General features: G+C 37.3%; 1 protein-coding gene across 2 annotated transcripts; it reads left to right on the top strand.

The window, feature by feature from the left end:
* Nucleotides 1-1,173: 1,173 nt before the first annotated feature.
* Nucleotides 1,174-4,775, top strand: LOC149957636 (uncharacterized). 2 transcript variants are annotated; one of them, XM_090165659.1, is made up of 3 exons: nucleotides 1,174-1,285; nucleotides 1,994-2,116; nucleotides 3,043-4,775. In XM_090165659.1, coding segments are annotated over exons 2-3 (1,680 nt in total). In that variant the 5' UTR covers nucleotides 1,174-1,285; nucleotides 1,994-2,115; the 3' UTR covers nucleotides 4,722-4,775. The 2 variants fall into 2 exon arrangements, with proteins under 2 accessions (XP_090021785.1, XP_090021784.1); XM_090165658.1 differs by lacking the exon at nucleotides 1,174-1,285 and having other exon boundaries at nucleotides 1,969-2,116.
* Nucleotides 4,776-20,908: the final 16,133 nt, after the last annotated feature.

Here is a 20,908-nt window from a genome sequence, read left to right as displayed (position 1 = left end):
TTAGGCATATGTAGACACTATTCGTCGTATTTATTATTATTATATAACTTATGATGTTAGGCATGAAAGGCTTACTCATTTTCGCTCGATGACTTAGGTGTATGGTGCTGACTTGCGTCAAACACACATTTCAAGTAATTTGTCTCAATCGCAGTAACGTCTTAACTTCATAATTTGCTGATCAATTAGAAAATAAACAGTACGTTGCATAACGACGGATGAGATTCAAAATAATCTTAAAAACCTGATAATTTCCATTTTCAGCCAAATCATTTCAGGTATCCCCGAACAAAGCCCAACTTTATAACATTGAATTACAGGGTAAGTAGAACGATATGAGTTACGCTGTACTCGCGATGTTACATATTAAAAATATAAGCAAGTAATCTAGTTGGTATAACGCCATCTACTATAATAGCTAAGAGCTTCATGCATACACACTTTATATATACTCTGCTCGAATATATCGAAAAATATAAACTAATATATAGATAGTATTTTTAAAAGATGAGTGTATCTATGAACCATCAATATGATAATTTTTAACGGGTTTTTGTACACGGTTTTGCACCTTCAATTCAGTTCTAGAAACCACTATATAACTATCCACAATATCCAGAAATCATATATTTTAAATGACCAGGTGTTGAATTTAACTTAGCGGGATCCAACCAGACCGTGGAGAGCATTTTATAAATTTAGCTCACAACCTATTTCGATTGGACTGACTATAGTTTTATAAGTTTAAAGTTTTATCGGGGACTCTAAACCTTTATTCGCGCACCGTACTATAACTACCCTTCCGTACTATAATTTACTACAAGTTTTTACGACAAAAATGGCTATTTTATTTTGAACAGTTGACTAACTTATTTTAGCCCTATAATTTGGGTTGGGACGTTCAGAGTGTCCCTACAAGGTTTTAAAAAAATTCAAATTGAAATACACATTTAATTTACAACAAAATAGATTTTTACCCTTAATATTTTAGTTTTGTTACATTTACATTTTATTTATACACTTATGTTCAAACTTTCATTTAACTGAAATTCTACACTTAATATATATTTTCTACACCAGGTTCATATTAGATACATACTCAACCGCTTATGAACACCAAATAATTAGTGCATTCGCGAGCTTCAGTGCCAAAGTGTGGGAATGTTGTGGCTGGGCGAGTTCTCATATTTTAAAATTCCGCTAATAAATACAACGCCATTTATTGAATGAAACTCCGCGAATGTTAATATGTGTTGAATCATGTCGACCACTTTCGTAGTTTCAGGTTAGATTGATTTCGAGTAGAGAAGGTCACTTTGGCAAAAAATCGTATGGACTACCATAAAGGGGAACGGTCAAGCTTTAACCAGTTAGATAGCCCTATAGCCCGTTAAAAACTAAAATTTATGGCGAAAACCGCATAAACAAATATTAAGTGGTTAATTTTTAATAAAATACAGAAATTTCGGGAAATTTAAAGGCGCGCGTCCGCTGCGACACCTGATGAGAAATCGGAGAGACAGAAAAACAACGTAAAAGCGCGCGCTGCTGAAGACGCGAAAAATTTGTTTGGCATGTGCGACGCGTTCCAGTTATACGAGACCTAAGCCTAAATTGCGCGATTTTAAAATTAGGATAGTTCGCAAATCGCTCACTAAGGTGCGGCTGGCGCTGGCGATACACCTTAAGATGTAGGCGAAAATTCAAACCCAAATACTTGGCGTCATTTTGCGTTTCAACTTTTTAGGCCAAAAACTATTTTTTCAAGACAAAATAAGGTACGTGTAAGTATATTGAACGTCTTGTTGATCTTTTGATATGCAAAAAGCTTGGCCGTTCCCCTTTAAGTCACAATTGCTTTTTAAATGGAAAATTTACCAAAGTTCAGGTGTGCCAACTCACGCTGTTAAAAGTTCGTCATCATTTATATTAACCCCATTAATTTTTTATTGATATGCAAACAACAACGAAATAAAGTTCATTATTACCTAAGGTAAAGAGCGACTTAGAACAGCTTTCATCCCAACACACCGTATCCAATTGTAGCGATAAAGCTTATAAGTAACATTTCGTGAAAACTACCAGCTGAGATAATCAGAACAACAAAGCTGCTAAAGTGAGTGTTTTTTGATATTCCCTTTTAAAGAATATTTACGTTTCTTACCGATTCGTTTCTGAGAGGGCAAAGACGCTTTTGATTTACTCGAATACCATAAATATCGGAATTGGGTGTAAAACCTCTGCACTTCCATATTCTTAATTAATAATTTATGGTAACCCTTAAACCCCCACGCAACCCGTCAAAAGTCGTGCATTTTCTTGTCTACAATTTTCATTGGTTAGACGCTTTAGCGCCTGCTGGCTACGGAAGGGGAAAAATGGGAAATTGTCTTCCCCCTTTCCGTAAAACGTTCAGTGTAAAGGTTCGTCCAATGAAATTTGTACACAACACTTCGTTAGCGTGTTTAAAGGTTAGTTGCGTTCTCCTTGTGTTTGTTGCTCCTAGCTTAAACTTAGGCGCAATATTAAAGACCGTATTTGTTCAAATTATTTGTAAGCAATTTTCCGAGATATCAACATTTTTTGGGTAATTAAGCTTCTCAGTTTAGTAGAGCCAGTGGCTCCTAAATAGATAAAGACAGGCGCGCGCGTTTTTACCAGAATTTTCCATGGTAAACTTTTTAATAGCCCAAGAATTATAAGAATTTTAGCATTTTTGTCACCCCTTAAATCGCAATATTTTCTATGCAAATACTTATGATAAATTTTATTTTATTTTTCCGAAAAATTAACAACACTAATCTAAAATATATAATCTTTGCAAAAGACAGAATGGGTCTAAAAACCTTAATTTTAAAACTATATAGAAAACAATCCCGCGGGCCCCCATGGGTACCTTCAGTTTGTGTCGATATGGGATGTTTACCCACTCGGTTTTTGGTAGGAAAGTTTCAACTCGCGAATCAAGTGGTTATTTCATATTTACTAATTTATTTTCAATAGTTGACAAATTTTAGACAGTTGTGTTATTTATTTTCTTAGTGAACCAGGAGACTCCCTTGAATTTTTCTCTACCACCTGCGTCACTCGAGCAGTTGAGCGCTGCCAGAGCCTCCATTGTCATCCTCCATTCGGCGCTCCGAGACAACTCCGTCAGCGTGCCTCCGGTACCGTGTCCATCTCGACATGACGCCAACGTCACCTGGTTGGGAAACCACGTGAAGGCTCTCAAATTACCAAAACGTATCCGACAATACCTGGGACACTACCTACTGTACGTCTTTTACGAGTTCACACAATGGTACCGTAGATTACGCGTTAGACTACAATTGCGCACTCTAGCTATACCACCGTCCAGTTCCGTCTTTGAACTCGTCGCCTGGACTCGGCGCGGAGAAATCGACGAGATAATGTCCGCTCACAATATTATCATGGACGCGAGATTCACTGTCGTGTGCAAGTACCGACTGGCGTGTCATTACTACATGGAGGACTGGGTGCGAGGGTTGTGGCACCAATTCGAGAAAGAAGATTTTCATGACTTCCATAAGTGCGCCATCGTGTTGCTCGAAAATTTCAACGTAGTCTTCTGGACGTCCGAAATAAATGGGATAACGTCACAAATTAGTCACATCATCCAAAACAAACTCGAAGATACTTCCAACAGCAAATTAGAGAAGAATCTGAAATGCAGCATATACCCTCGCCTCTTGCTACGCGCCCTTAAACACTCAGAAATCTACGCCGTTCGGTATCTATCGCGAAGATGTGCTCATTTGGAAAATATAAAAGCGCTGAGTCATTTCCCGATTCAGCTAGACACTCCCCGAGATATAGCGCTGTTTTTCTATTCGTACCTGGGCAGGACTGAACAGGAGATCCATATTTCAGAGGTCGGCCTTAACTACCTGTTCAGCTCGATCTCTCCGGACCTTATCGTCAGGACATTCCACGAGTTGCTGCCCCTTATCGACAAAAACCTAGGATTGTACTCTGACGTCTTATACGCCATCACCCGCCATTTGGACAGCTTTACTTTCAAGCCGTTTCCACCAACGACTTTTAAGGTGTGGGGAGAGATAATTGACGCGTTGTGGGTGCTGGTTCCGGAACATTTCCGTACTAACGTCTTGTGCCAACGCAATCCCGGTGACGTGGGTCTTTTGATTGAGCGATTGCACAAGTGGGGCCACGACATCAACGTGGCCAATATCATTCTGTGCGCCACTGAGGAACAGCGCTCCCAAATTTGCGAAGGACTGGTGAACAAAGCTGAATTAACCCTCAAATACGGCTGTTTCGCCGATAATTATTCACTCAAAGTATTAAACGCGTATGCCAAGAGGTTTTTTGGTGATGATAAAGACTCGGTTGACTTCGACGTGATGAAAAATAAAGTGTCGAAGGAGTTGTCGCAGTTGGACGGCTGGAAGGCGTTCGTGAAGAAAGTTGAAAAATTGGGGACTTTTAAGATTAAACGATCTAAAGATATGCATCCAAAAGCCAATGTCAAAATTGTCACTCCAGATAGCAGTGCGAATAATATTGTGATCAGCCACGCAGCCAACGGAAGTGAAACGTTGGGTAATATAAGGAAAGGCATCGAAGAAAAGGACTGTAACAACAATGTACGTATCAGTCCAAAAGCCATTAATATCGTCGCAATGAACTACAACAACAATGTAGTTAACCATTCTAAAGACAGAGCTAATTCGAAATAGCGAAATAAAAAAAAGACACATACAAAGTAAAATTGTTCAATTGAAGCATTTTAAATAAACAATATGTACAATTTTAATTTCGTTTCTAAATATAACAACTGTGTTCAAATCCACAATGTTCAAGGTCAATATCGCAGGGTTTATTTTTTATTGTAGTTATTTTTACAAAGGTTAAAAGTATTTCCGTTTCTGTTGTTCCGATTTCGAATGAAAGAAAATTCTTTCTTTTTTTAACAACAAATATTATTATTTTAATGTTTATGTTTAACTGTAGTTTAAATACCCAAAATGGGCAATCCCGGAATCTGGTGCTATTGACTTGAAATGAGCGTGTCTACAAAACCGCTACACAAAGTATATGACGTTACGAAAAATAATTATAGTGCTTTCAACTAACTTAAAGAGTATTAAAATAGAGAACAGAAGATAGTGTATTCAGGATATATCGCTTGTACGCGTTAATGAAATAGCTGCCATTTCGAAAAGCTACGGTAATGAAATACCTGCCATTTCGAAAGGCTACGGTAATGAAATAGCTGCCATTTCGAAAGGCTACGGTAATGAAATAGCAGCCATTTCGAAAGGCTACGGTAATGAAATAGCTGCCATTTCGAAAGGCTACGGTAATGAAATAGCTGCCATTTCGAAAGGCTACGGTAATGAAATAGCTGCCATTTCGAAAGGCTACGGTAATGAAATAGCTGCCATTTCGAAAGGCTACGGTAATGAAATAGCTGCCATTTCGAAAGGCTACGGTAATGAAATAGCTGCCATTTCGAAAGGCTACGGTAATGAAATAGCTGCCATTTCGAAAGGCTACGGTAATGAAATAGCTGCCATTTCGAAAGGCTACGGTAATGAAATAGCTGCCATTTCGAAAGGCTACGGTAATGAAATAGCTGCCATTTCGAAAGGCTACGGTAATGAAATAGCTGCCATTTCGAAAGGCTACGGTAATGAAATAGCTGCCATTTCGAAAGGCTACGGTAATGAAATAGCTGCCATTTCGAAAGGCTACGGTAATGAAATAGCTTCCATTTCGAAAGGCTACGGTAATGAGATAGCTGCCATTTCGAAAGGCTACGGTAATGAAATAGCTGCCATTTCGAAAGGCTACGGTAATGAAATAGCTGCCATTTCGAAAGGCTACGGTAATGAAATAGCTGCCATTTCGAAAGGCTACGGTAATGAAATAGCTGCCATTTCGAAAGGCTACGGTAATGAAATAGCTGCTATTTCGAAAGGCTACGGTAATGAAATAGCTGCCATTTCGAAAGGCTACGGTAATGAAATAGCTGCTATTTCGAAAGGCTACGGTAATGAAATAGCTGCCATTTCGAATGAAATAGCTGCCATTTCGAAAGGCTACGGTAATGAAATAGCTGCCATTTCGAAAGGCTACGGTAATGAAATAGCTGCCATTTCGAAAGGCTACGGTAATGAAATAGCTGCCATTTCGAAAGGCTACGGTAATGAAATAGCTGCTATTTCGAAAGGCTACGGTAATGAAATAGCTGCCATTTCGAAAGGCTACGGTAATGAAATAGCTGCCATTTCGAAAGGCTACGGTAATGAAATAGCTGCCATTTCGAAAGGCTACGGTAATGAAATAGCTGCCATTTCGAAAGGCTACGGTAATGAAATAGCTGCCATTTCGAAAGGCTACGGTAATGAAATAGCTGCTATTTCGAAAGGCTACGGTAATGAAATAGCTGCCATTTCGAAAGGCTACGGTAATGAAATAGCTGCCATTTCGAAAGGCTACGGTAATGAAATAGCTGCCATTTCGAAAGGCTACGGTAATGAAATAGCTGCCATTTCGAAAGGCTACGGTAATGAAATAGCTGCCATTTCGAAAGGCTACGGTAATGAAATAGCTGCCATTTCGAAAGGCTACGGTAATGAAAATGTATAATGAAATTCAAGCAGCTAACAACCCTGAAAGTTTCGTTTGACACCACCTTTTTTTGTACCTCATACTGAATAATAATAATAATCAGCCTAAGTCATCAAGCGACTTTTAAAGCCATTAATTCAGGTGTCCAGGTTACAATGCGTAGGAGGGTGGTGGCAAGCCCTTCATTCCACGCGAGCCAACAGCTCTCTACACACACTATTAAAGGGAATATAACCTGTAAAGCAATATTTATGGAAGACGCCTTCAATTTTTCAAATTTCTCTGTACAGTGGCGCCAAACAAGGCAAGAGCGGCCTGAGCTGCAAACGTTAGTGTTCCACACCAAATACCTGAGGTTATATTCCCTTTAACGTTAACCTCTACAAGTTTTTATGGAAGGGGAAACCGAGGACCTCGGTTAAAACCCCTTTAACCAGTGGGGAAGGAACTTCAAACCTCGCTTCAAACTCAACGCAGAAGGACATGTTGTCAGAATTTATAGCCCGCTGTACCGGTAAAATCAAGAAACCACACCAGCGAAGGCCTATCATCAGAATGCCCTACGCCAGCGTCCACAAGCCCGGACAGGTGACAAAACCAGCATGGGTAGCAGAACCCCACTACTGATGGTCGCACCCTCGACGCAAGCCGCTCAACCCAGCAGAAGGTGCAACAATGGGACGACCAGCCCGCCACTTCGCACACAGCAGAAGGAGTTGTTCTAAGTTTTAACCTCAGTACCACAAGCTGGGATCGAACCCAGCTCGTTTTTGCTGCGAGTCTAAAGTGCTAACCACTCCGCCACCCTACTGAGAACACATCCAGCTAATCATATTCTTGGTTGCATTTTCACGGCATCCAAGACCACAACTAAAAGTAACTAGTGTACCCGAGCCTACTCTTCCGGCTCCCTACGTTTCAGCACTCACAAATAGAAACATAACAAAACCAAGACCATTCCAATTGTGCCATTCCATTTCTGGCTAGAGAAAACTGACAAAATTGCGAAACCGTCCCAAGAACGGGAAGAACCTTCCCCGGAAATGTTAAAGTCGGAATCCGTTTCGACATTTCCCCCAAGTTGAATAAAAGATGCTAAGCAAAAATAATATCCCCTAAAACATCCAATTTTGCACATCGAGATGTTTTTTAATATAGTGAAATAATTGAGCAAAATTAGGAAATAACCAACGGAAAGAAATGCGCCTAAACAAAACTTTAAAAAAATAATTTAAATACAGAACCAATAATTAAAATGAATGCAATATAAAAATGAACTAGCGAAATGAAATTATTGGTTCATACGTAAAGGATGTTCAGTTTAGAATTTAAGATTAGTCCCTTCCGTGAACGTGCAAGGACGATCACCATTGAGGGTTTTAAGGATGTGGATGGAGATAGAGGGTCACTAGGTTCTGGCAGCGGGCGCTTCGTATATCACGCAAATGTTCAGCTAAGCCACAGTCAGTTTCCTTTTGGGTAATTCCATGCCAAATCACCCGTTTTCGGAAAAATTGTCCCACGGCACCATGCGCGATTTCGACGTTACTTTACACGTTAGTAATATAGATATTTTTAGTGGGAAATCCAAATTTTTAGCCCAAAATTCAAGGTAGTTTTTAAAATATGATTTTTTGAAAAAATGATGTCTAGGGTGTACATTTTCGAAATGCCGAAAATCTCGGTATGTGCGTACGAATAACTCAAAACGTATTCAAGATAGACTCACGAAACCTTTTATACTATAAATATAGGTAACAATGAGTAACTAGAAAGTTTTCTTTCCGAAATATATAAATTAGGTTTTTAATAAAAAATATTTGAAAATGGCGATTTTAACTGAAATTTCGTTTGTTGAGTTAAACTAAAGATGATGTTGTCGCCAAAATATTAAATCGGAGATAAATATGAGAGTTGATATTATGTTAAATGGACCCAATGAACACGAAAATAGCGCTGAAAGAAATCTCGGGAATTTAGTTTTTAAGTTATAGCTACGTGAACCGACCTATTTTTTTGAAAAACTACTAAACATGGTAGTGATTGCGGCAAAATTACGGTACGTAGGGAGTTGAAAATAAAAAAAAGATAGCCACCGCTAAAAAGCTGAGATTTTAAGCTACAAAATACGTAAGTAAAAAAGTTGTTTATTGGAGACCTAAATTACCAAAATCAAGATTCAATTTTAAGTTATTTGACTGGTAATCAAATTGGTTTTATTTATTTACTTTTGACATAATGTGTGTGTGTTCTAGTTGGCTTAGAACAAAGGTATTACCATCCAAAAATGAATTAGGTTTTACAATGGATATTATATTTTGTAAAGGTACCCAGAATATATCTTCCTTTCATGGCAAAATAGCTTTAAATCTTTTCTACGAAAGAAGCTAACCAAGACATCTTTTTCTTCGTCAGAACGTTGGACAACGTTTCCAACGTACCATTCTTCATCGTAAGTACACGCAATATATGCACCAGGTATACACTCCTCCCAAATTAAGTCTTGTGAAGTAATACGACTTTTGTCCAAAATTGATCTTCTGATACTCTTTATTTTGATGTTGTTGTCATTTTGAGGAATAAAAGCATGGGGTGAGCGAGTACCAGGAATTGTTTTGATTCCAATGTACCTATCGTCGAGGGAATATTCCTTCACGTGGTTCTCGACATCTTTTCTAGATAGATAACTAAAATGGATGTTTTTAACATTTTATGTACACCACATGAACATTTCTTCAGGTTTTGGTATTTGGGAGGTTTTCGTTGCCTGTAGGCTCGCCTTGGCCACTAGCCGTTTCACGGTACCTCCAATTATAACTTTAAAATTTATTTCAATTACTTAATTAGTTTATTTTGTGATTAAAACATTTAAACTAAAAAAAGGTTGATAAAAATACTTGGTACGTCTTAAATCAATTAATTAACGTTTATTTTGGAGAGTTATTGGTTTATTTACCTCGGGTAAAAGTAATTTGACTTAAAAAACCTTGGCGGGCATTTTTCTAATTGGAACCATTCTTAAGTTCTTAAGTTCGTTTATTGCAAAATGGTTCTCGAGATAAATTTTGAATGACCTTGAACTAATGTTTCAAGGTCATCACAAGTTACAATTTACGAACTCACCCACTCAGTTTAGAGTTTCACGACAATTTGGATCCATTTCATCTGGTAGTTTTCGATTTATAAGCCGTTAAATGTCGTGTCTTGATTAGAATACCACACACGACCTTATGGTTTTTGGTCTAACATTTCTTGGCTTCCCATTGGTCAAATTAGATCGGGTCATAGCTGTCTAGACTTAAAATTAAACGTAGAACACATTTCTAATTGGAACCATTCTTTTAATCCTAACGATTCTAGAGATAAAATTTGAATGACCTTGAAGACCTGGTTCAAGGTCATTGAAATTTCCATTGTCATTTGTCCCCCTGCACCCTCTATGTAAGCTGCAAATTTCCAATTCTTGCATAAAACACACTTTGAGTAATTGGCTCTGTATCGTTTTTTAGTAAACACCCTGTATACTGTGACTAGACGATATTTTGGAAGTTTGTAGCAGACCAAATCTTTAGTTCGTCTGTTTATAATCTGATAATCCCACGACATAAGCCGTACAAAAGGAATATCTAAGAGTAGAAACTAGAAACAAACGTTACAGTTTGCCGCGCCACGTGTGCGAAGTTTTGGAACTTACGTAGCAAGTTGAAATAACTTAAAATTGAATCTTGATTTTGGTAATTTAGGTCTCCCATAAACAACTTTTTTACTTAAAATTTTGCCGCAATCACTACCATGTTTAGTAGTGGTCGGTTCACGTAGCTATAACTCAAAAACTAAATTCCTGAGATTTCTTTCAGCGCTATTTTCGTGTTCATTGAGTCCATTTAACATAATATCAACTCTCATATTTATCTCCGATTTAATATTTTGGCGACAACATCATCTTTAGTTTACCTCAACAAAAGAAATTTCAGTTAAAATCGCCATTTTCAAATATTTTTTATTAAAAACCTAATTTATATATTTCGGAAAGAAAACTTTCTAGTTACTCACTGTTACCTATATTTATAGTATAAAACGTTTCGTGGGTCTATCTTGAATACGTTTTGAGTTATTCGTACGCACATACCGAGAGTTTCGGCATTTCGAAAATGTACACCCTAGACATCATTTTTTCAAAAAATCATATTTTAAAAACTACGTTGAATTTTGGGCTAAAAATTTGGATTTCCCACTAAAAATATCTATATTACTAACGTGTAAAGTAACGTCGAAATCGTGCATGGTGCCGTGGGAAATTTTTTCCGAAAACGGGTGATTTGGCATGGAATTACCCTTTTTTAGACTATTCTGAAAACTGAGCGACGTAAGGCGTAAGTGAGATTGGAAGTTGTTCACGTGAAGGAGCCGTTGATGCTGAAGTTAGATTTCGGCGTTGCCACAGTTTGGCTGAGCTACTACTTGAAATTTTGCCTCATCTGATATTCTGGTCCCATCGGTAGCAAAACCTGGGAAGTTCAGAGAAAAAATTGTTTCTATGCCCTACCGAAAAATAAGTTAACGAAACCTGAATCAACCTCAGTTCCCATTGCTAGGCCGCTAATTAATTTTTAATTTTTTTATTGAAATTCAAATGTGAATAGAATTAAAATCAGTCAATTATGTGCTTTAAGTCCGTCACCATGAAGAATCACGGTAAAACATGATTTTATGTCGAAAGCATCGAGAAATCCATTAGCCAGAAGATCCAGGCTGTTAAGGAACTTTTCGTGTAAGACTGACCGAGGTGAAGAAAGGGATGTGTAGAGAAGATAATCCCCTTGAATCAGCCGAATCATCAGCGAGATAATGCCATCAAGACAACGCTTCATCTGGTACCGTCCTATCCGAAGTCGTTTGAGATACTCAGGTCTCCAAGACACCGAAGTGACAGAGTCCCCCGAAGAAACCAAACCCTCGAAGTCAATCTTAGAGTATGAACTTTCCTTAACCTCCTTCTCCGGGGTCGATATAACTAACCGTAGTAAAGCATTCCTCTGGAAGCCTGTTAAAGTTTTGAGTTTCGATCCCTAGAAATCACGATAAGAGAATGAAACCACTACCTCCCTCTATTTTTGGAAGTTGAAGTGTTGCGTAAATATCATAATCTTGGTTAGCACCCTCCTGACCCACTTGCCCTCCTACAGGTACTTAGAGGGAGTAATTGATGATGGCCTTATCTGGAAACCACATATCGAGTCCCGCATTTCATCTTCGATGAAGCATTTAAACCTCTTTCGGGCAGTCTCAGCGGACCGTGGCGTTCTACGGCTTCTGTACACCCACCTAATCCGCTCTCGTTTGGAATATTTCAGAGCTCTTTTTGCGTCAGCGTTTGCAACCCAGCTCGCGAAGTTGGATAGGGTTCAAAATGCGGCTCTTAGAGTTATTTTGGGAGTACTGTGCCTATCAGGTTGATGGAGGCCACGGCAGCTTTTTTAGAGAGAGGGGAGATACCTATTAGATTTACTCACTTTGGCTCCGTGCGGAACAGTCGATGCTCCGGATTTCTATCCAGCTCTCATGAGGAAGACACTAGCTCCCCTGGAGATCGTGAAGCACCGCTTTCATCTGGGCAAGCTACCCTTTTTTTCTCCGGGCGTGGCGTTTGGCTCAGGTTCACAATCTAACCTAGCTCTTTCATTCCATCAGGTGGCACATTCCCCTCAAGTCAACCCCGCCATGAGAACCTCCAACAGCGACGATTGTGCTGCGGTGGCTCACAGCTACCAAAGAGGATTATAGTTCAGACGCACTCCAACAGCATTTCTCTCAAACTTTACGCCAAGAACGCCACGGTGATGTACACTGACGGCATAAACTTTCATCAACTGGAAACTGATGAAATTATACATTGATATTCTTCTTAGATTCATAGAATGGAACACAACAAATTTTTGTGGTGGGCATTTTTGCTAATTAAAAATAGGCAATATTTTAAAACTAAAGTTTGAGAAATGTGAACTTAATTTAAAGAATAATAAAGGTATTTATTAAATAATATGAATAATATTGTGGTTATTTATTTAAAATTCTGATTAAAAAAATGTGAATACTGGTTTGAAAATTTTTAAAAACAAAAGAAACTTTGGTTAGGCTTAGCAATTAACTAATAAAACTCAATACAAGCATATTACTTTAATTAAATAAATGTTTTAAATGAAAACTTATTAGATAAAGATCAAATCATAAGATGTATATCCCAAACTTTCCAGAAGTTTTTGAAAAACAATGCAAAAAGGATTAACTAGTTGAATTTACCGCCATAGAAAACTATTAAATATCCCGCTAATTTTTTACATTTAAGGGGGGCTCAGACAGCGCTCCTAGTGTTAAAAGAAGGTATTCGCGGAAATACATAGGAGAGGAAATCTTTGCCTGGGCCGCTATGAGCGCGAAGCAGATCTCGAGCCGCCCCAAAGCTCGCTAAAACAAAAACAATGGCCGATTGTGGTACGCAAAGAGCTCGGGAAATAAATTGAGAAGTAAACGCTTTTTACCTACTTTAACAAGATAAATAATACAACACGGTAGGTCAGAATCTTTTAAATTATTAAAATTTGAGTTTCTAGCTCATTATCGCTTTCCGAAAAATGTTTTTGTTAAATTATTGTCAGAGCCAAGGCCTAACCACAATAATGATTTACGATTAGAAACATAAGCCAGCCACTCTTAGCAATTTTACAGGTAAGAATAAATTATAATAGGAAATTTTATACATTACTACTTTGGGTGTATTCTAAGCCTTGGTTTATTTATAGATACTTATTTGCTGGTAGTGTATGCAGTGGGTTTTAACTAATGAGTCAGTAAGGACATGGTGAATTTGTTCAGTGTATCCTTGGATTAATAATGTTTAATCCATGGTGTATCAAAGATCTTTAACTACCAACCAGCAGTAGTAAAAGAATACCGGTTTAAGCACAGGGGCGCAATGGGGGCGCTAGGGGCGCAAGAGGGGGCGCAAGGGGATCATACCGGTTTAAGCACGGGGTGCTCGATGTTTCGAAAACCGGACGTTCTGATTGGGTGAAATTATCGTGACGTGGGGAGATAACTCTGTAAATATGACGTCGCAAAAGCTTGGCGTTATCGGTACTTACACGACAGAGAACTGAACCAAGAAGTTTTAGTACTTAGAGAACATAGAACTGAACTTTATGCAATGGTGTACCATGAAAATAAAAGTAGACACCTATGATTTGGTGAAACGACTGTTTACATCATCCCATACGAAGATAGGATAAATTACGTATTTCGTCAGACTGGTTTGTTTAGATTGCGATTACAATGCATATACGAACCAATACTAAATCCTATACTGAAACAAAAACTTGAACGTATGAGGAAAAAGCGTGCTGATAATCATTAAGATTTTAGCACAACGTGGTTTAAATAAATATTTAGAAGCTGAAACCAAACGTGAAACTAGAACGAATGGAAAAAATACCAAACTACGACGTGTCTGGTATTTTCAAGTAAATATTTCGACAATGAAATAAAACCCAAGAGTGTTGTAACGTATGGGAAAAACCTCTAAGGTCATAGGGTGAAAGTCTTGTTGTTTACACTGCGAATAAAATGCGTGTACGAACCTATACTGGAACCTAGGGATGACGACTATTTAGTTTTTTTATAGCTTACCTACTGTTGTGTCCAGTGTTGGAAATAAGGCGGTGACGTCGGTCAAAGACCACTTTATTTTGGACTATGACCACTTTGACCAGTAAATTAAATGGAATCTAGGGGGTTCACTGGTCATAATGACCAGTTTCTTTTTAATTAAAAGTATAATTCTATACTGAAAAGAGAAAATGATAATAGCGTTGCGCTTTCAGTTTCCCACAGTCAATGAAATTGCGTATTTTGACTTATTTCTACTCCTAAATCGAACGTATTTCCCGGCATCTGGCAGTAATGAAATTGGACGTTATTATGCTACAATCAGTCATATTTGTCGAGCTAAAGGCGGACTATCTAGATCAATCATTAAGAATATGTTTAAGAAACATAAGCATTTAAGACATTGATGTCTATCTTTATGACTTTTAGAAACAAAAAGGTCAGAAAGGAGTAAAACAGTTTTTATTCAAAGGACAAGAAGATGATGAAATATTTTTTAAAGTTCCTTAAGAAATGTGATAAATATCAAAGCTCTTTGGTTTGCACTAAATAAATCTCATTATAGTTCCTAATCGCTATTAACGATTCACTTTCAAAGGTAAAGTAAAAGAAAAAGGGAGATAAGTGGGGTAGAAAGGAGTGGTCATGACCAGTATATTATTTTTTAAGTAGGGGGTATCGTGGTCATATTGACCAGTACTTTTAAAAAGCTTATTTGCAACCCTGGTTGCGTCTGGAGTTGAGTAATCGAACAGACAGTTTAACTATATTAAATCGTTTAATAGCAAGAATTTAAGATTAGAAAAGTTGGCGTTTTATTACATTGTTTCTAGAGCCACGTTACTGCCTTGACGTCCGTCTCTAATTTAGTAACGCCACCGCCAGGGGCATACATAAATAACAATCACTCGTCAGTATCGGGACCATAGAGTAACCCACTTACATAGAGTGGAAGGCTATCAGCGAAACTTGTTAACACTTTTTGTACGCAACGTCTTGTTTTCGAGGCGTGAAATAAACAAGTTGGCCTAAAGGTCATGTACAATATCTGGATAAAAAAGTCAGTTTATACTCTAAAAACACCATCGCTCTTCGGACTATATTTATTCACGCCTCGAAAACAAGACGGCTCATTAGGATTAATGTTTCATGCGCTTCCATAGGGCCTTCCACTCTATGTTAGTGGGTTACTCTATGATCGGGACGGACGTCAAGGCAGTAACTTGGCTCTAGAAACAATGTAATAAAACGCCAACTTTTCTAATCTTAAATTCTAGCTATTAAACGATTTAATATAGTTAAACTGTCTGCTCGATTACTCAACTCCAGACGCAACCAGGGTTGCAAATAAGCTTTTTAAAAGTACTGGTCAACATGACCACGATACCCCCTACTTAAAAAATAATATACTGGTCATGACCACTCCTTTCTACCCCACTTATCTCCCTTTTTCTTTTACTTTACCTTTGAAAGTGAATCGTTAATAGCGATTAGGAACTATAATGAGATTTATTTAGTACAAACCAAAGAGCTTTGATATTTATCACATTTCTTAAGGAACTTTAAAAAATATTTCATCATCTTCTTGTCCTTTGAATAAAAACTGTTTTACTCCTTTCTGACCTTTTTGTTTCTAAAAGTCATAAAGATAGACATCAATGTCTTAAATGCTTATGTTTCTTAAACATATTCTTAATGATTGATCTAGATAGTCCGCCTTTAGCTCGACAAATATGACTGATTGTAGCATAATAACGTCAAATTTCATTACTGCCAGATGCCGGGAAATACGTTCGATTTAGGAGTAGAAATAAGTCAAAATACGCAATTTCATTGACTGTGGGAAACTGAAAGCGCAACGCTATTATCATTTTCTCTTTTCGGTATAGAATTATACTTTTAATTAAAAAGAAACTGGTCATTATGACCAGTGAACCCCCTAGATTCCATTTAATTTACTGGTCAAAGTGGTCATAGTCCAAAATAAAGTGGTCTTTGACCGACGTCACCGCCTTATTTCCAACACTGGACACAACAGTAGGTAAGCTATAAAAAAACTAAATAGTCGTCATCCCTAGGTTCCAGTATAGGTTCGTACACGCATTTTATTCGCAGTGTAAACAACAAGACTTTCACCCTATGACCTTAGAGGTTTTTCCCATACGTTACAACACTCTTGGGTTTTATTTCATTGTCGAAATATTTACTTGAAAATACCAGACACGTCGTAGTTTGGTATTTTTTCCATTCGTTCTAGTTTCACGTTTGGTTTCAGCTTCTAAATATTTATTTAAACCACGTTGTGCTAAAATCTTAATGATTATCAGCACGCTTTTTCCTCATACGTTCAAGTTTTTGTTTCAGTATAGGATTTAGTATTGGTTCGTATATGCATTGTAATCGCAATCTAAACAAACCAGTCTGACGAAATACGTAATTTATCCTATCTTCGTATGGGATGATGTAAACAGTCGTTTCACCAAATCATAGGTGTCTACTTTTATTTTCATGGTACACCATTGCATAAAGTTCAGTTCTATGTTCTTTAAGTACTAAAACTTCTTGGTTCAGTTCTCTGTCGTGTAAGTACCGATAACGCCAAGCTTTTGCGACGTCATATTTACAGAGTTATCTCCCCACGTCACGATAATTTCACCCAATCAGAACGTCCGGTTTTCGAAACATCGAGCACCCCGTGCTTAAACCGGTATGATCCCCTTGCGCCCCCTCTTGCGCCCCTTGCGCCCCCATTGCGCCCCTGTGCTTAAACCGGTATTCTTTTACTACTGCTGGTTGGTAGTTAAAGATCTTTGATACACCATGGATTAAACATTATTAATCCAAGGATACACTGAACAAATTCACCATGTCCTTACTGACTCATTAGTTAAAAGCCACTGCATACACTACCAGCAAATAAGGATCTATAAATAAACCAAGGCTTAGAATACACCCAAAGTAGTAATGTATAAAATTCCCTATTATAATTTATTCTTACCTGTAAAATTGCTAAGAGTGGCTGGCTTATGTTTCTAATCGTAAATCATTATTGTGGTTAGTCCTTGGCTCTGACAATAATTTAACAAAAACATTTTTCGGAAAGCGATAATGAGCTAGAAACTCAAATTTTAATAATTTAAAAGATTCTGACCTACCGTGTTGTATTATTTATCTTGTTAAAGTAGGTAAAAAGCGTTTACTTCTCAATTTATTTCCCGAGCTCTTTGCGTACCACAATCGGCCATTGTTTTTGTTTTAGCGAGCTTTGGGGCGGCTCGAGATCTGCTTCGCGCTCATAGCGGCCCAGGCAAAGATTTCCTCTCCTATGTATTTCCGCGAATACCTTCTTTTAACACTAGGAGCGCTGTCTGAGCCCCCCTTAAATGTAAAAAATTAGCGGGATATTTAATAGTTTTCTATGGCGGTAAATTCAACTAGTTAATCCTTTTTGCATTGTTTTTCAAAAACTTCTGGAAAGTTTGGGATATGCATCTTATGATTTGATCTTTATCTAATAAGTTTTCATTTAAAACATTTATTTAATTAAAGTAATATGCTTGTATTGAGTTTTATTAGTTAATTGCTAAGCCTAACCAAAGTTTCTTTTGTTTTTAAAAATTTTCAAACCAGTATTCACATTTTTTTAATCAGAATTTTAAATAAATAACCACAATATTATTCATATTATTTAATAAATACCTTTATTATTCTTTAAATTAAGTTCACATTTCTCAAACTTTAGTTTTAAAATATTGCCTATTTTTAATTAGCAAAAATGCCCACCACAAAAATTTGTTGTGTTCCATTCTATGAATCTAAGAAGAATATCAATGTATAATTTCATCAGTTTCCAGTTGATGAAAGTTTATGCCGTCAGTGTACATCACCGTGGCGTTCTTGGCGTAAAGTTTGAGAGAAATGCTGTTGGAGTGCGTCTGAACTATAATCCTCTTTGGTAGCTGTGAGCCACCGCAGCACAATCGTCGCTGTTGGAGGTTCTCATGGCGGGGTTGACTTGAGGGGAATGTGCCACCTGATGGAATGAAAGAGCCAGGTTAGATTGTGAACCTGAGCCAAACGCCACGCCCGGAGAAAAAAAGGGTAGCTTGCCCAGATGAAAGCGGTGCTTCACGATCTCCAGGGGAGCTAGTGTCTTCCTCATGAGAGCTGGATAGAAATCCGGAGCATCGACTGTTCCGCACGGAGCCAAAGTGAGTAAATCTAACCAAAGAGCTTTGATATTTATCGCATTTCTTAAGGAACTTTAAAAAATATTTCATCATCTTCTTGTCCTTTGAATAAAAACTGTTTTACTCCTTTCTGACCTTTTTGTTTCTAAAAGTCATAAAGAAATTGCAGGATAGACATCAATGTCTTAAATGCTTATGTTTCTTAAACATATTCTTAATGATTGATCTAGATAGTCCGCCTTTAGCTCGACAAATATGACTGATTGTAGCATAATAACGTCCAATTTCATTACTGCCAGATGCCGGGAAATACGTTCGATTTAGGAGTAGAAATAAGTCAAAATACGCAATTTCATTGACTGTGGGAAACTGAAAGCGCATCGCTATTATCATTTTCTCTTTTCGGTATAGAATTATACTTTTAATTAAAAAGAAACTGGTCATTATGACCAGTGAACCCCCTAGATTCCATTTAATTTACTGGTCAAAGTGGTCATAGTCCAAAATAAAGTGGTCTTTGACCGACGTCACCGCCTTATTTCCAACACTGGACACAACAGTAGGTAAGCTATAAAAAAACTAAATAGTCGTCATCCCTAGGTTCCAGTATAGGTTCGTACACGCATTTTATTCGCAGTGTAAACAACAAGACTTTCACCCTATGACCTTAGAGGTTTTTCCCATACGTTACAACACTCTTGGGTTTTATTTCATTGTCGAAATATTTACTTGAAAATACCAGACACGTCGTAGTTTGGTATTTTTTCCATTCGTTCTAGTTTCACGTTTGGTTTCAGCTTCTAAAGATTTATTTAATCCACGTTGTGCTAAAATCTTAATGATTATCAGCACGCTTTTTCCTCATACGTTCAAGTTTTTGTTTCAGTATAGGATTTAGTATTGGTTCGTATATGCATTGTAATCGCAATCTAAACAAACCAGTCTGACGAAATACGTAATTTATCCTATCTTCGTATGGGATGATGTAAACAGTCGTTTCACCAAATCATAGGTGTCTACTTTTATTTTCATGGTACACCATTGCATAAAGTTCAGTTCTATGTTCTCTAAGTACTAAAACTTCTTGGTTCAGTTCTCTGTCGTGTAAGTACCGATAACGCCAAGCTTTTGCGACGTCATATTTACAGAGTTATCTCCCCACGTCACGATAATTTCACCCAATCAGAACGTCCGGTTTTCGAAACATCGAGCACCCCGTGCTTAAACCGGTATGATCCCCTTGCACCCCTTGCGCCCCTAGCGCCCGATTGCGCCCCTGTGCTTAAACCGGTATTCTTCTACTACTACCAGCGTTTATACCAATTCATCTACCGAGAAGAAACCTTTCCTCAGGTAGACTAGGAGTTGCGATAAAAGATGTATTGGAATTTCAAGTTTATTTGGCATGCATCAAGAGCTTACCGAGCCAATTTGATGTATTACCCGAGGGGTCGGACACTTGCCATTATTTTGTACAGGATTTTGTAGAGATTTTGGCAATTTTATCATAACATTTTGAAGTGATTTTGGGATTTCAATGTTAATTTACCATAGAACGAGTTAAAAGATTTTGCAATTTTAGACATAGTACGGGATTTTGGTAAATGTCCGACCCCTCGGTATTACCTTAAAAGCGTTTGTCAGTTAATTCTACACGCTTATAACATTTGTTACAATTTATACCTGGACTAGGCTATGTAAATGCCAGGTAATTAAGTAGAATAACAACTTAAATCTAAAAGCAGGACCATTGTTTTACGTGTGACCAATATAGGATATTTCGCTAGAAATTGCTTTAGACAATTACCAATTTTTGTACACTCGTGAAATTGCTGTTTTTTATTTTTTGATGTATGTTATAACTAGATTTATTTTAATTGCTATCAGCTAAGTTTTGAAATAAATATTTTCCTAAAAACCAAATGATACGGCTCATTTTCTAACAGGAATCATTTTCGGAAAATGTTGGCTTATAATAGTAATGAATCTTATTTTCATTCGTTATTTTATTGGTGTACCAACCACATTATAAAAATATATTTTTAAAATGACAAAACCATTAAGCTGTGTAGTAAATGCAACCAATCTAATAAATAATAAGAGTATGAAAATTATATAATCAGAAGGAACCAATTTTCATGCACTATTTTAATTTTGGATAACCTCTCATTCTTCAGAAACTGATTTGCTTTCCCTTCGTGACTATATTACATAAATATGTTTTATTAAAATAACGGATTTAACTACAAAAATTATAAAACCTAATAATATAATTAGAGTAAGAAAATTATTAATTAGAAGAGCCATCATTTCATCGTCAAAATGCAAGCCAACCATAACCACGTGATAGCTTTTTGCGTCAAAAATCGAGCTCTCCTATTGGTCCGTGACTTGGGTAAAAAAATTCGTAAAAATAACAGCGTCGCCGATTAACAGGA

The sequence above is a fragment of the Leiobunum rupestre genome, chromosome 2 (genome assembly GCF_980474605.1).
Source record: "Leiobunum rupestre chromosome 2, qqLeiRupe1.1.hap1, whole genome shotgun sequence".
NCBI classification, from domain to species: Eukaryota; Metazoa; Arthropoda; class Arachnida; order Opiliones; family Sclerosomatidae; genus Leiobunum; species Leiobunum rupestre.
Note: the sequence above shows the minus strand (reverse complement) of the source record. Positions and strands in the feature narration are given on the sequence as shown.